At 48.5% G+C, this 15333-nt stretch overlaps 1 protein-coding gene across 2 annotated transcripts in view; it reads left to right on the top strand.

The window, feature by feature from the left end:
- The first annotated feature begins 3149 nt into the window (after nucleotides 1–3149).
- CUL5 (cullin 5) overlaps nucleotides 3150–15333 on the top strand; it is a 57389-nt gene continuing 45205 nt past the window's right edge. The window contains exon 1 of one of the 2 annotated variants that reach the window (XM_090029739.1): nucleotides 3150–3405. In XM_090029739.1, coding sequence (XP_089885865.1) covers nucleotides 3382–3405 — 24 coding nt within the window. In that variant the 5' untranslated portion in view covers nucleotides 3150–3381. Of the gene's footprint in view, nucleotides 3406–11696; nucleotides 11867–15333 lie in introns of those variants that run through there. The other variant, XM_090029749.1, reaches the window with a different exon arrangement.

Here is a 15333-nt window from a genome sequence, read left to right as displayed (position 1 = left end):
AGGAGCAGAAAGCAGAGCAAGTGATTGGGCAGGGGAAGGAGAATGGAGTGGCAGTGGGGAGGATGGGAGACTAAGTTGTAGTACGTCTGTCAAAACAATTGGTTGTCACTGGGCTGTAGTGTAGAAATGCAAATGTTATAATACAACTTTATATTTAAATACATGGAATGGCTAAAAGTCTATATGTGTGTGGGGGACACCAGATTACTAACAGATTTATAGTTTTTGTTTAGCATTATTCATAGACTTCTGGTGATAGTTACTGTGTTATATACCAAGCATGGCAAACTCATATGGGGCCCTGGGCCAAATCTGGACTGCAGGGTTCCTTGCAGGCTTGATCCAACCTGGAGCACAGGGACGACCACCATGGTGGCAGTAACTATGGTGTCAGCAAGGAGTCTGGAGACAGCAGTGGCAGATCTGGAGGTGGGGACAGATCTGGGGGCAGGGGTCTAGCAGCAGCTGGAGTTTAGATGCAGCAATGGGTCCAGCATCAGGGGAAGTCCAAAAGTTTGGAGGCAGTCACAGCAGTGATCCAAACTCATCATCAATTGGCATGGCAAGCCAGGTCAAATGGCCCTGCCATCTGTGGCAGTCCAGTAGTCCAGAGCAGTGGTTCTCAACCTTTGGTACCTTATGTACCTCCTGCCAATCAACGCGGCAAAAGCGAAACCGAAATTCCCACTTTGGCACTTCCGGTTTTTCTGCCACGAGCCGAGTCCCACTTTTTCCTCGTGGACCACGGCCCAGGGCAAAGCAGCCTGTGCGAGGCCGGCCTCCCTCCCTGTCCCTTGGCACACTGACACTGGGGAGTGAAAGCCCTGGCGCACTGGACACAGTGGGAACTTCTGGCCCAAACAAGCAAAAAGACCTCCAACCCGCCAGGTGGGGGGATGGGCCAAACTTAAAATGCGGCACCCATGTACCTCCTGCCCATGTCTCGCGTACTGCCAGGGGTACATGTACCACGGGTTAAGAAACACTGATCCAGAGATACAAAGGATCTGTGGACCATATGTTTGACAACCCTATTTTACATGGTATCGAACGTTTTCTGCCTGCATTACTTGTTTTACTAAGATGCATGATTCCCTATCCTTGAAAGTTGAGTGCAAACTAATAACATCTAGTTATAAGTGTCCTCTGTAAGGCATTCATCTTCAAATGGAAGAACAAAAGAATGCCTGAAGATTTGCTCTCATAGTCTATCATTCAGACACTGCATTAAATGCTAAATTATTTCCTCCTGGGCTCTTTGCTGATGATACTGTAGTACCTCAGTGCTTCACAAACCTGTATTTATCTTCATAAACATACTGATAGGGTTATGGGGGTATTATCTCTATTTTATAAATGAGGATCTGAGCTACCTTGAGAGAAACTTAAGATGCCTAAAGCCTGAGTTCTCAGAGTAATTATAAAATGTTATGTTCAGTGCATAGCTGCCATTTAGTTCAGTTCTGGTTGTAAGCTCTTAACACTTCCGTCAGTGATGCCAGTGGTATCTTAAGATGGGTAACTAGAAAATGACCCAACTGTTTTGTGGCCACTTTAGCAAAATGTGGTTTAAATGAGTTGCCCTCAAAGAATCAGGGATGAAATCCAGATCTTCAGACCAGCAGTCAGCTGCCTTAACCACAAGATCACTCTTTCTGTTCCTGCAGTGTCTTTCCTCCTTCACTGTATGCCTTCTAGCTTCTGCTGCAAACCAGGGAAGAGTCTTACAGACAAACTTTTATCATTTACACATATGGTGACCATGTTTGTTTTAGGAAACCTGCCCCACCCCAAAGTCAGCAGCAGTGCTGCAGGCAGAGGCCAGCCTTGCTCCTTCACATCAGCAGCAGTGCCTGCATGCCTGGCAGATCATGCTGCTCCGGCTCCCCACCAGACTGTGCCTCAAGACCCTGCCCACCTGCCTCTGCCTAGGTGGCCGATTCCGAGACTTTTGTTTCAATTTTCACCGACCAGCTGGGACAAGCCTATGAAATCCGGGACTGTCCCAGCTAAACCAGGACGTGTGGTCACCTTACTTCCACATCGACCACGCATTCCCACAGTACTGTCGAGCCTGTGCACTGAATGTGGTAGGCACTACAAACAAATAGCGTGTGATCCATTAATAAAGACCGAATCACGCTCTTTACACCTGAACAACCAAATTGCAGTTTCATGGGCAACCTAAATTCTGGCATTTTCTAATTTTGGAGCTGAGCTAGTTGACATTTTTTCACCTAAATGGATTTTTCATTAAACAAACAAACAAACAAAACCTTTTAACAAAGCCAGGATGTTTTGTGGAAAGCAGTAACTTGTTTGAAATACTTAAGTTTTGGGAAAAATAGGGGCAAATTAAGTTTTCAGTATCTACAAATATTTTTTAAGCCCAAATTAATTTAACAGAACAACCATTTTAATTTTAAAGTAACTTGTATTCAACCACAGTATTACTATCCCAAGCATTCAAAAAATGCTGAGCTGAGTCCTCAGAAAATTATGACCTTCCCGGTTGGGAGACTAGAAGGGGATGAGGTCTTCCTGGGAAAGATGGAGAGGGCCGAGGTGCAGTGATGGATGAAGGGGCTCCCTAAGAGCAGGGGTGTGAAAGACACAGCGCACGGGCTGGATCCGGCCAGTGGAGCCCCATCATTCGGCCACGGATGCTGCCCTGTGTTGACCTGTATGCTGCATGCAGCCTGCACCGGACTGGACCCCCAGCGGATGCAGGATTGCACGGCCTAGAGCCCGCGCGGGAACCAGTACAGGACTGGACTGCATGTGGCGCCGGCTCCGGCTAGGCCAGGCTCTGCGCTGCACGTGGCACGTGCTCCAGGGGACCCGGGTGGACACCGCAAACACACAGAACGCGTGGCAGATCCGCCCTGCACGGGTGCTGCGTGCAATGCAGCGGCTGGACCGGGCTCCGTAATGCGCTGGATCCAGAAGGGCCGGGGGTGCACGGGCCCGTCCTCACACCGTTTACCCAGCCCAAGGCCCGGCCCGGCCCGGCGCCACGCCTGCGGCCGAAGGCAGCGGGCTCCCGCGGGCTCGGGGCCCGGGTGCCCGCGAGGCGGCCGCCGGGCGGCAGAGGGCGCTGCAGCCGCTGCAGGACCCCCGGCCCCCCCGCGCGCTCCGTGGCGGCGCCGCCTCACGTGCCCGCCCCTCGCATGGAGCCGGGCCGCGGCCGTGTGTCCTGGGCGGGCGCCGCCATGAGGCGTTGAGCGGCGGCGGTGGGGAGCACCGAGCCGGCCGCTCCGGAGCCCCGAGCGGAGCCGCGGGGGCGGGGGCGGGTCGCGCGGGGCCATGTAAAGCGGGGGCGGCCCGAGCCTAGCTCAGCCCCGGCCCGGGAGCGCCGCCGCCCGGGGCCCGTGGGGCAACATGGCGACGTCTAATCTCCTAAAGGTGAGAGCCGGGCCGGGCAGGGCCCCGCGGGGAACAAAGAGCCGCCGGGCCGGGCTTCGTCGCTGCCCCGCGGTCAGCGCCGCCCGCAAGGCCCGGCCCGGCCTGGGGCTCCCGGCCTGGGGCCCGCGAGCAGGTGAGGGGCTCCGGGAGCTGCTTCGTGGGTAGGACGGGAGCAGGGGCCCGAGCTGCAGCCTTGCTCTTCCCTGCCAACCTGTTACGGCGCCTGGTGCCAGGCGACCTGCCGCTGGGGGCGAGGGGCACCTTGCCCCACTCTCGGCTGGGAAAGGAGCGGCCTTGAGGACTGGGGACCAGCTGCAGGGCTCCTCTTGAGAAAGGGCCGAGTCACCGGGGCTCAGCACCCGGAGGAGAAGGGGTGCCAAGTTCCCGGGCAGGGGCAGAGGATGTGGCACCGATTGCTTGAAGTGCAGGGGGTGGGGTTGCACAAACCCGGTGGGTTCTTGAGAAGCAACGCCGGGGATGTGGTGAGCCAGTTGAGTACTGGTTTGAGCAGTGTTTTGGCACATAGCATACAGATAGTGTATCAGGTGTAGTCCGTGGGTCGAATCTGGCCTGCAGAGGTGGGTGACGTGGCCTACGGGGCTTCTTGTGGTCTCTGGATCCCACCTGTGGAGATAGACATGTGGGCAGTGGGGCAGGGAGGAGTAGTGGTCAACCCCCATGGCTGCTGTATCAGCCCCCGGGGGCAGGGTGGGCAACATTGCTGTTGCTTACCCCGTTGCCAGATTCCCAACTTGGGATCCCTGTTGAGGATGCAGGTCTGCGATGATGACAGTATTAACCTTCCTCCTTACTGCCACAGCTACCTGTCAGAGGAGCCAGCATCCAGGGGGGTTAATGCTGCCCCAGGGCCATATGAGTTTGATACTCCTAGAGTGTCCCATTTGGTCATTGCTCTTTCGCCGTGTGATGTTACTTGCAGCGTGCTTGGGAGTTATTGGATACTGACACACTTGCTTTGTGGAAACAGAATTACACAGCCTTTAAGCAGATGTAAGGACATCTGGCCCACCGGATTTCACTGTATTCTACTGGAAAACAATGCTTCTACTAAGTGAGAGCACAGTGTAAGGCATTAACCGTTCAGGGAGCTCTGCATGGCAGCAGGCTTAGGTGTAGTGTGATGACTTTTTCATAAACACTTCATTTCAAAGAACAGTTGCAGTTGTATTCTAAATATACAGTGATGCTGTCTTGGCAAAGGTGGTATAGAAATAGATGACTAAAAGAGGCATTACTGATGTCTTGTAGTGCTTTTAAATAAGTAAAATTAAGTAGCAACTTTTCATCAGAACAGTTGAGAAAGCTTTATAAAAGGCAGCCAAATATAAGGCCTCTTACAAAGAGGAAACTGAGGCAACAAAAACTGCTAAAAATTGCACAAGAGTTTGATCCAATAAATAGAACTCCCTCCTGATGCTTAGCAAACTGTTCTACATAAAGCATACTAGCATGAAGTGAAGCTTGCTTTGCAGTACATTTATACCCTTCCAGAATATGGTATGTATATCTCTTTAAACTTTCTGGAAATTGGGAGGGATGTCCCTAAAAGATAAGAAATAAAAGGTTAAGAGCAGGCATTTTTTAGGGGACATGTACAGAAGACCTTGTGATTGAGTGTGTCAGGTTCAGTTAACCCTACTTTAATCCTAGTAAAGACGAGGCCTGAGAGTCAGTGCAAGCAGGCCATAGCATTGGTACAGAGTTTCATTGGAGTCAGTTAGGGCGCTGTATGGAGGGGAAAGTCTGTTGCAGGATGGGGCTTAAACTGTATCCTAATTCCTGCCCTTTTGTGTTTCTTTCCCTCTAAGTAGTTAATCTCATCCCATTTACTGGTCCGCTTGTTTCAGCTGTTCTCTTTCATCCCTGTCTCTTGTCTGATCAACCTGGACCGCACCAGACACGCATGGACTTTTCAGCTTTCAATTAGTATTTCTGGTTCTGTACTTTGGATACCTCTTGCTGACTGTTTCTTTTAAGGATTTCCTAAGATGTCAGCAAATAATTCATGCTAACTGTGGTTATGCAATGAAGACTTTTTTGTAGTTCTGATTAATTACCACTTCATACATTTTAAAGCCCCACTCTCCTTCCTATCTGCTTTGTGTGGTAACCACTGTAGTTGCACTACCAGTTGTAAGAGTTGCTGGTTAGGACAGGTGGTGATTGATTGCATGTTAGATTTGAAATGGAAGCAATGGCTAGATTTAAGCACTTTTAAGCCATACATCTCACCCATAAATTAATCTCTTAGGTTGGCACAAGACAGCATTATTATTATTAATTATTGAGTAAAAATAAAAGCCCCAACTGCCAGCTACACCAAAGTAATCAAAATGTGTGTCTCTTTTTAGGTGTTTACAGGTTTCACTTAGAGACTACAGCTGGGCTTTGTATGTACACTGAAGAAGACTCTTCTTGCCCCAAAGAGCTTAGAGATGAAACAGATAAGACAAAGAGTAGGAAGAACGGGCATAGAAGGGTGATGTGATTTGCCTACAGTCCCACAGTAGGTCAGCAGCAGAGCCGAGAATAGAATTCAGGTCTCCTGACTTCTAGGCCGGTGCCTTATTTACCAGTTTCTGTTTTTATGTAGGTTCTTCTACTGTGCTCCTTGCTATGTCTCTAGTGTACTATCTGCATCATAGCATCACGATTATAAAAAGGGATGTTATGTTATGTGACATTCAGATTTGGAAAAATGTTGTTATAACTTGCCACCTAAAACCTGTCTGCTGAGTTTTTTATGTGTATGCTATGTAATACTTCTCAATAAGGAAAGGTTACAAAGCAGTAAAAGGGGAAAAATCCTTTATTAGCAAGGCATGGTGCTATGGTGATACTTGATAAAATGAAACCTTAAAAGTCACAGTCTGGTAGTGGCTGTGAGGAGGGCTGACATGTGAATAATGTTCCAGGCAAGTTAAAACTGTTAATGTATGGAATGACATTTGGGGAGCAGAACATTGCAAAGAGCTAGAAGTACAAATGGAATAGCTCACTTATATATATCTCAACCTTCACTTATATAAAGTGAGTTACTCCATTTGTACTTCTAGCTCTTTGCAATATTATATAGTTAATTTTAATTCCTGACCATCAGAATAGGAATTTGTGTATTAGTGGCAATCAGTAACATGAAGTTAAACTGACAATTATCATGGTTTGATAACAGTTCTAATCTAAACAGGACTAGTCAGGAGTATTCTTCTTTAGCAGAGATTTGGATTATCTTTTTTTCTTCCCCATACCTTTGTTCACAAACTACAATTTGTGGGATGGACTGGGGAGATACTATCAGAAAAATTAACTTCACAGAGGTTTTAGAATATGGATTCTAACACTGCATTTTTTTTTTTATTTGCCTCCAGGTCACTGATTCAGATGTGACCCAAGATGACCACTAAAAACTCCCAGTACTTGATTACTGTTCAGGCCATGTCAGAGGTTTTCAAACTTTTTTGGTTGCATACTCCTTTACGTGAAAACTACTACTGCTTATACCCCTTATGCATAATGTTTATTCACTGATATCACTACACAACAACACCATTACTCTGTGTGTTGACTAGTAGTGGTATGTGGGCCATCCTAATTGGAAACCTTTCTTGCTTTGCTTTTTTTTTAGTGAGGGAGGTCTTTTCAGGTTTTTGGTCCTCGTAAGAACATGGCTGAGCTCATCAGCGAGATAAATAAAAGGGTTTAGAACTCCATGACAGGCAGTTCAGCAAGTTTAGGAACTCTTTGCCTATTTTGGGCATTAGGGAGTAAATGTTAAAAAAATTAAGCACCTCTGTAGTCTCACCTATGAAAATCTAGATCATACCCTGCATGTGGAATAAGGTAGGAAACAAGAAACTATGAACTTACCCTCATAGTGTTTCCTATTCAGCATTCTGTAACGAGTCGTCCTAGTTAGTGAGTCATGCTAGCTCTAATGGAATATTTAATGTTTAAAAATACATTTCATTCTGCATATGTTTAGGTCTTACCAGATACACTGGATAAAAAATAGTAACACATTCAAGTTATATTTTCCTATCGTTAGCAAATAAATTAGCTTTATTCACATAACTAGGCGCAAAGCATGAGCTATTTAGTTTGATTTCTTTTTGAGATTTTTTTGCCAGAAATAAAGTAAGGACAGTTTTAATAAAGCAGGAAGACTGTTCACTTAACCCAAGTACTGAACTGGCTTTTTGCTACTTCCAAAATCAAATCCATAAGACCAGGCTGGACAAGTTTCAGAGGAAAGCATGGGAGGACATTGCGAGTGAAAATACAAGTTTCTCGTGGCTGGCATGGCTCATCCTACTCTGCTTAACAGTTGGTATATCGAGTTGGTTAATCCTGCTGTGAGAGCAGCTGATTGGGAATAGAAATGCCTGACAAATGAAGCAGGCCACCTTTTGATTATTTCACAAGTACAGCAAAAAGCAGGAGAGGGTACCACCTTAGAAACTAACTAGTTTGGAGAAATATAAGTTTTTGTAGGTGACATCTGACAAAGTAGACTTGCCTACAAAAGCTTATACTTCTCCAAACTAGTTGGTCTCTAAGGTGCTACCCTGTCCCTGCCTTACTTAGGGTGTCAGACTAACAGGGTAACAAAGTAACCTGACTAAGGGGAGCTGTTAATGTTTTTTCAGAGACAATGTGACTTTTAGAGACATTTATACTTGTATCTTCTATTGAAGCAACAAGCAGTGAAAAGAGCTTAGTATACCAAATCATGTATGACGTTTTTTGTAAGCTTAAGTGAAGGCAGCCTCTGTCTCAGGGATTCTTGTACAGTACCTAATACAAAGGCCATATCACCATATGGGACTTTCAGCTGTTCTTGTAATGTAATATAAATCATTGTAAAGATATCAGCTGTGACTCTATGATTGAAGCTGAAGGATTTTGTACTTAAAAAGTAGTTCTCTCCAAAATTTCAGCACTTTGAGTATAGAAATAATTTTCTGAGATTTTGAGAGGTCTGTTAAATTAATTTCAGAAAAGATCCTTCAGAAGAAATTTCACGTTGTAAGACATTTTTTTTTGTCTGAACTGACAGCAGAACAATGTACCATTCAGACTTTCTGTAAGGTGAAATTCAGTAGTGGAATTATGTATGATGGTGCTTTTGAAACTGTTCTCTGCAGAATCATGGGCCTCTGGATAGGTCATCAAGGATTCTGCAAAGAGATTGAGAATTATGGTGGAGTGGGCCTGGAGGAGGTACACTGCCATTACCAGGTTAGGTTGTTTGGCTTTGCATCAGTTCCACACGCCTTATGGAGTTGGGTGTAGGGGTTTTGTGGCAGACGGATGCAGTTTTGGGATGTATCGATAGAAACATTAGGTGCAAGACATGGGATGTAACAGGTTAGGCCTCATTTGGAGTACTGTATGCAGTTCTGGACTTCATATTTTTAAAAGGATGTGAAGTGAGAGATGGTCCAATAAAGGTGATCAAAGACTTAGCAAATCAGATGCGGAGAGGCTAAAAGAGCTAGACATGTTGAGCTTGTGGAAAAGGTACTTGAGAGGGGACATGATAGCACTCTTCAAATTCTTGAAGGGCTGCCATAAAGAAGAGGGAAAGCACCTTTTCTGTCTTGTTTGCTGAGAGGAGAATTCAGACCAGTGGCTTGAAGTTGCAGCAAAGTAAGTTTAGATTGGATATATGGAAAAAACTTTTTTACTGTTAAATATAGTGAGGCAGTAGAATAGACTGCCTAGAATAGACTGCCTAGGGAAATTGTGAACTGTCCATCACTGGAGGTGTTCAAGAACGGTTTGGATAGCCACTGCTTAGGGATGATCTAGGTGTAGCTATCCCCATGCTCTGTTATGGGTATTTTCCATGCTTCTGGGCTTTGGTAGTTGCCCCTGCCTACCCTCCTTCCACCCCTGCTCCCTTTTCTGCTACATGTCAGGGTGTTTTTAAGCCTTCCTCAGAGTCATTTGGTGTTGGCCACAGTGAAGGCTGGGGACTTTGGGTGTGCCAGTGTTCCTTCTGGGAGCAAAGCCGTAGATTCCTGGCTTTGCCCAGGGTCAGGCTGATTGCCACATTTGGGGTCAGGAAGGAAGTTTACCCCATGGTCAGATTGGTACAGGCTGTGAAGCTTTATGTCTTCCTCTATAGCAGGGGTGTGGCCCTCTACCTAGGATCTCTTGAGCATATACTGACAACATTTCATAGAAGCAGGATGATGGCTGTCAGGGTTCCCCTGCATTACCTGTGGCATGTTAGGTCTTCGTTATGTCAAGGTTAACCGTAGGCTTATGCAGAGTTTAGATTGTGTAGGACTACTTGGATAAGGAATGATCCTGCCTCAGGTAAAAGATTGGACTAGATGGCCTCTGGCAGTCTCTTCCAGCCCTTCTCTATGGTTCTGTGGTATGAAAGGGTTAAAACCACTGTTGCATGCTGTGTTGGAAAAGTTTAGGTTGTTAACAATTGTATCTCATCCTTGTGATTTTTGATCAGGTCATTATAACTCTGGTCACTCTAAATGGGCTTTTTGTGATAGCAGGGGTTGTCCAACAGATGCTTCAGGCCTACTACAGTTATTGAGGCTGTAAAATTTCTACAGAATCTGTTATTCAAAGGATGATAGCCCTTAGAATTATTTTTCCTTAAAAATAATGGTGCTGTAATTGGGCAGGATTTTAACAAGCACAGAAAAAAATTCTGTTTTTATATTGTAACAATTATCAGGGTGTAAGTCTCCTTGCCTTTAAAAGAGTAGGGTTTTAAAAAGGACCCGAGTAACTTTAAGGGGTACTGGTTCCCACTGACTTTCTTCCCAAGTCATTCAGGGTAGGATTCACAGACAAGTGTAAGCTCTTAAATCTAAGAAAACTTTTAATCAAAACTTCACCTTATTTTCTTTGGAAGAACTCCTAGAACCTATATATTTTCCAGAAAGCTTTCTTTCACATGCAAAGTGGTTCTGAGCCAAGCATTTGTCTGCCTTGCACATATGGCCCTTTGGGACTTGTAAAATAGGCATCCCTGTGCCCGAGTCCCCTAGGGACCCTGATCTATTTGATGTGCTTTAAGCATGTCTAACAGCATTGAGTTCAACACCCATGGCTACTTTGATCCAAACACCTTTGGAGGAAGCAGTGGTGGTGTAACTTTTTACATCAGGGGTTTTTCAATCTTTTTTAACAAATGTACCCCTTTTCTTTCAAAGTTGCAGCTCATGTACCCCTTTTATATTTTTTTCTTGTTTTTTAAGGGGTGGGAGGGGCAGATCAAGGCCCCTGCGGTGAGGGAGGGAGTGGGGCTGGAGCTGCACAACTGAGGCTGAGTGTGGTGCAGGACAGAGCCACAGTTTGTTTGGTGTGGGGGATAGCTCCCACCAGGAGGGCATGGGGGGGGTGCCCCTGGATTTGCAAGCAGGGTAGGACAGGCCAGCCAAGCAGTGGGGGAGGAAGTGGGACTGGGGAAGGGACGGCACACCCAGGGTGGGACATGGGATTGAGCTGCATGGGGTGTGGCTCCTGCAGCTATGTGCACCCCGGGAAGGGCATGCGGGGCATATGCCCTCAGATCTACGCAAGGGGCAGGACGGGCTGAGGCCAGCGCTGGACTCTTCCCAGCAGGGGCTGGGCCATGTTATGTTTGGGGCTGGGAGTGGGGCTGGGTGGGCTATGACCAATGTTCCCTCTAAGGTTTAGTGATTCGTGAGCATGCCGCTTTGGTCCATTCCTGAGTTGGTCTCGCCTCCACCTTTTAGTGCACTGACCAAATTATTCTCACAACGTTATTTGGGAGAAAAGATTCTTGAAATACTAAATTATATTTATATTTTAATTTTTAAAAAATAAAATATAAAAAACCCTACCAAAACAGAAAAGTTTAGGTATAATTCTCCACCTGAGGACAGCATGCAAAAGAGAATGGATTTCATGTGACGGACATAAATCACATCACTTAATATACTCTGTAAAGCTCTCAGGTACTGTGAAACACTGAAGGTCTGCCTGGTCTGCCCTATCTGTCTCACAGATTTCATCACTCTTTCAGAAATGATCAACACTGCCTCCATGCCTCTGCAGTCTTTGAAAGCAGCGTGGAGTCTTATGCGTCCTGCCACTGGGCAGACCAGACAGCGAGGAGGCACATGGGATGGGGACAAAGCTCGCCCAGAGGGGCTGGGAAGTGGAGCAGTTCCCTGGAGCCAGCGGAGCCTGAGTGGTGCCCAGCTCAGCCCCTGTCTGTGTCGTGTCTCCCCCCCCCCCCCCACCTTGTCTTGGGGAGGAGCCGCTGCCTGCACCACACCTTGCGACAGGGGATGCCAGCGTGGTGAGAAATGGAGATCACCCAAGTGGTAACTGACTGTCAGCCCCAGTGCCTCCACCGCACTCCAGGTTTCTAGGAAGCTGCAGCCCAGCTTCTCTCTGGGAGAGAGTGTGTGGCATTACAAAGCGAATATGCAGGAAGGTGTGTTGTGGGGGGGGGCATGCATGCACGCATGCACTTTAGAGGGAACATTGGCTATGGTGAATGCTGGGGTGGCTGCAGGCCCCCTCTCAGTGCCACCACCACCTGCCCCGAGCATGGGTGGTTGGGGTAGGGCTCGATTCAGGCTGCAAGTGACTTGTCCAGGGGGTGCAGGGAGGGATGGCTCCTGCCACTGTGCATACCCCAGGAGGGTATGTGGGCCATGTGTCCTTGGATCTGCGTGCAGGGCCTTGTGGGCTGGGGCCGGTGCCACCTCCCCCCAGTGGGGGCTGGGCCAGGCTGCGGTCGGGGCAGGCAGCAGCAGTGCTGGGAGGGGGCTAAAGCCAATTCTGGGGGGGCTGAAGCCCTGCTTCTAGCACTGCTGCCACCTGCCCTGTGCACAGAACTGGGGGGCATGCACCCCCCATGTGCTCCCAGGGTGTGCATAGTTGTGGGAGCTGTCCTCCGCACGGTGTAGTCTAGCATCCACCCTGGCTGGCCAGCCCCAGCCCTACTCCGTCCCCCACTGCTGGGGCCTCAATCTGCTGCCCACAGACAGCTTTCCTCACCACCACATTTTACTAGCAGAACCTGGCTGGTCTTCTGGCTGCCTGCATGCTGTGCTGCAGCTGCACGCGTGCATATACCATTTATTGGCCATATTAGGTTTGCTTACCCCCTAGGACCTTTTTAAGTACCCCTAGGGGTACATGTATCCCCGGTTGACAACCACTGTTCTACATAATAGCGTAATGAATAGAGTACTTGCACTGGTTTTAGATTTTTCTCAGCTTAAATGGGTTCAAATCCATATCTCCCACTTCCAGGAGAAGGCTTTACCAGTCAGGCTGGAGGCTAGGCTATGCTGAGTCTGAAAAGTACTCTCCATGCATCTTGTTGAAGTTGGGCCACTGTAAGAGAATACAAGAGCCTCGGTGTCAGAGAGGGAGCGAGACTTGGTAACCCCTTAATACAAGGACATTTACTTGACATAAGGGAGTCTTGGGTCCTAGTTCCTGGTTCAGGGTCTATTTCTGTATTTTATTGAACTATACTAATGCCAAAACAGTCCCTGAAGCAAAAATGAGAACCTAAGATTTCTCCCATCATAGATGGATATTCTTATTGCTTGGCTAGTCATGCTTACTTTTCTTGAGCTCCATTCCTTTCTGTGCAGTGGTGCAGCTTCAAAAGAAGAGGTGGGGAAAATATTTCCATCCCAGCCTGGTCTTTAAGCTGGGACATTCTCCTGGGTATTGGGAGATGTAGGCTGGAACTTCCTCAACCTGAGAGGCTTATGAGTTTGGAAACTGTCTTGCGTAGGCAGAAAAAACTGGTGGACAGAAGATTTTGGGTACAACTCTTTAGTAGTTCTTGTATAGCTTAGGGATTTCCCCATTCAGTGTGCTAGGTGTTTTGAGTCTTGATCATAGGCATTAAAGGTTTCCCTTTTTAAAGTGCAGGGAATCAAGACTCTTAAGTTTGTCAATTCTGTTTCTAGATTTAGATACCAGAGTCCAGCATCAGCATGTCTGTGTACCTTTGTGAATATTGAACTCAGCCTGATTCTCCAGCATGGTATAGGTGCTTTGTACTGTACTCCAGGTAGATCCTTGTTGTTGCCTGATATTGGAAAATCACCCTAGTGGGAGTTCTGCTTTAATGTATATCAGGGATGTCAAGGCCTGCAGTCCAGATCTGGCCCACTGACTCGAGTCATTCACCCTGCAGACTTTTGCCGTGGCTCTGGCTGTGATGTGGGGGGGCTGCCTACAGTGGTAGCCACTGCCTCAGGGAGATAACACTGTAGGCAGAAGCCCTGCCACTGTTATCAAAGCTGGGGCAAAAGACCTAGCTCAGCAGGCTCCAGTTGGAGTGGTGGAGCTTCCAACCACAGTGCCCCTGGAGCTGCCTGCACTTCTGGCTCTCACCAGAGTACTCTCTGCTACCACGGGAAGCCCTGCCACCTGCTAGACCCTGGCTGTAGCCCACTGGTTTACCCACAGTCACACTGGGGCTGTCTGTGTCCTGGCTTTCACCAGGATGTGAGCTGCTGCTGTAGGAACCTACAGTACTGCTCAGGTTGTCTGTCAGCACTGCACTGAGAAGCAGACACAGGCTTCTGTCTGCAGTGCTGGGGATCTGGCAGCTGCTGTGGGAAGCCCTGCTGTTATGGCTAAAGCCTGAGCTCGACATTGTGGTGGAGCCTTTGACCACAGTACTGCTAGGGTTACCTGTGCCGCAGTGAAAGTTCCCTGATGGCAGAACTTCAAATGATGGTGATGTTTGGGTTGATAGCACCTCAGCTCTCACCAGCATGTTTTCTGCTGCTGCAGGAAGCTTTGCCACTGCAGCCAGAACTAGGGCTCTAACAGTGATGGTAGTACTTTGACTGTGGTGCTGCTGGGGCTGCCACCCACACTAGCACATGGACTGCTGCCATGGGAAATCCTGTCACCATGGCCGGACCCCTGACTCTGGCTGTGGTGGCACAGGGTCTCACGGAAAGTCAGGGTGATAACTGCTGCCTTGGGACTGCCAGTTCTGCTCATGGTGCTGCTGAGGTGCGGCCTGCAGGCACCTGAAAAGGACAGAAGATAGGGCTGTGCAAAGTTCCAGTAGTTGATTCATTTTGGAGGAGATTTGGCCCAATTTAGTGGCTGAATCTCCGAATTCAAATCGAATTGGAAGCCTTATTAAAAGATCTGAATTGTTTCAGAAGCGACCAAATCAACTTGGAGGGATTTAGTGTCAATTTGGAGATTTGTCCAGAGACTTAAACGGGCAGCAGTCTTTGACCATGCTGGACACAGCTGCTTCCAGCTGGTAAGTCTGTTGTGGGTGGAGAGGGGAGGGAAGGAGTGTGGGGAGGCATTGGCAAAACGTAGGCGTTGCACTTGTGTGCATGTGCACCCCCTGAGAGAGGCCGCTGCCAGCGGCGTCTGTGGGCAGTCGCCGCTTGCCTTTGCCCTCCTGCTGCTGACACTGCTGGCGGTGTCTGCGGGCAGTTGCCACTTGCCATGTCACTGAGGCATTCATGGCGGGTGGGGCAGATCTCTGCGTGCCACCGGTCCTGGAGGGCATGGGGGCAAGCATGTGCCCCTGGATTTGTGCAAGGCAAGCTGGGCTGGGCTGGGCTGTGCTCCGGGAGGCTAGCCCCAGCTGCAGCCCAGAGCACAGCCCTGGCTCTGCCCAACCCGCAGAGTGCAGTGGAGCGGGGGCTTTGAGCGGGCTGCAGCCACCCTGAAATTCCCCGTAACCCCTACCACTGGCCCTGCCCCGATCTAGGTGCGTGCACTTGACCCCATGCCCTGGCACTGCTTGCCCAGCTGGGGCAAAGCCTCAGCTTGTCTGGGAGGCTGGAGCGGCTCGTCTGAGGCAGCGCAGCGGCACTGTCCTGCGCCTTCCTATCCTGGCTGGTTGAGTGGTGGGAGGGCATAACCCCTGCTCCCAGCGCCCAGCCCAGC

Source organism: Crocodylus siamensis, chromosome 1 (assembly GCF_052110815.1).
Source record: "Crocodylus siamensis isolate JL-2025a chromosome 1, ASM5211081v1, whole genome shotgun sequence".
Lineage (NCBI taxonomy): Eukaryota > Metazoa > Chordata > Crocodylia > Crocodylidae > Crocodylus > Crocodylus siamensis.
Note: the sequence above shows the minus strand (reverse complement) of the source record. Positions and strands in the feature narration are given on the sequence as shown.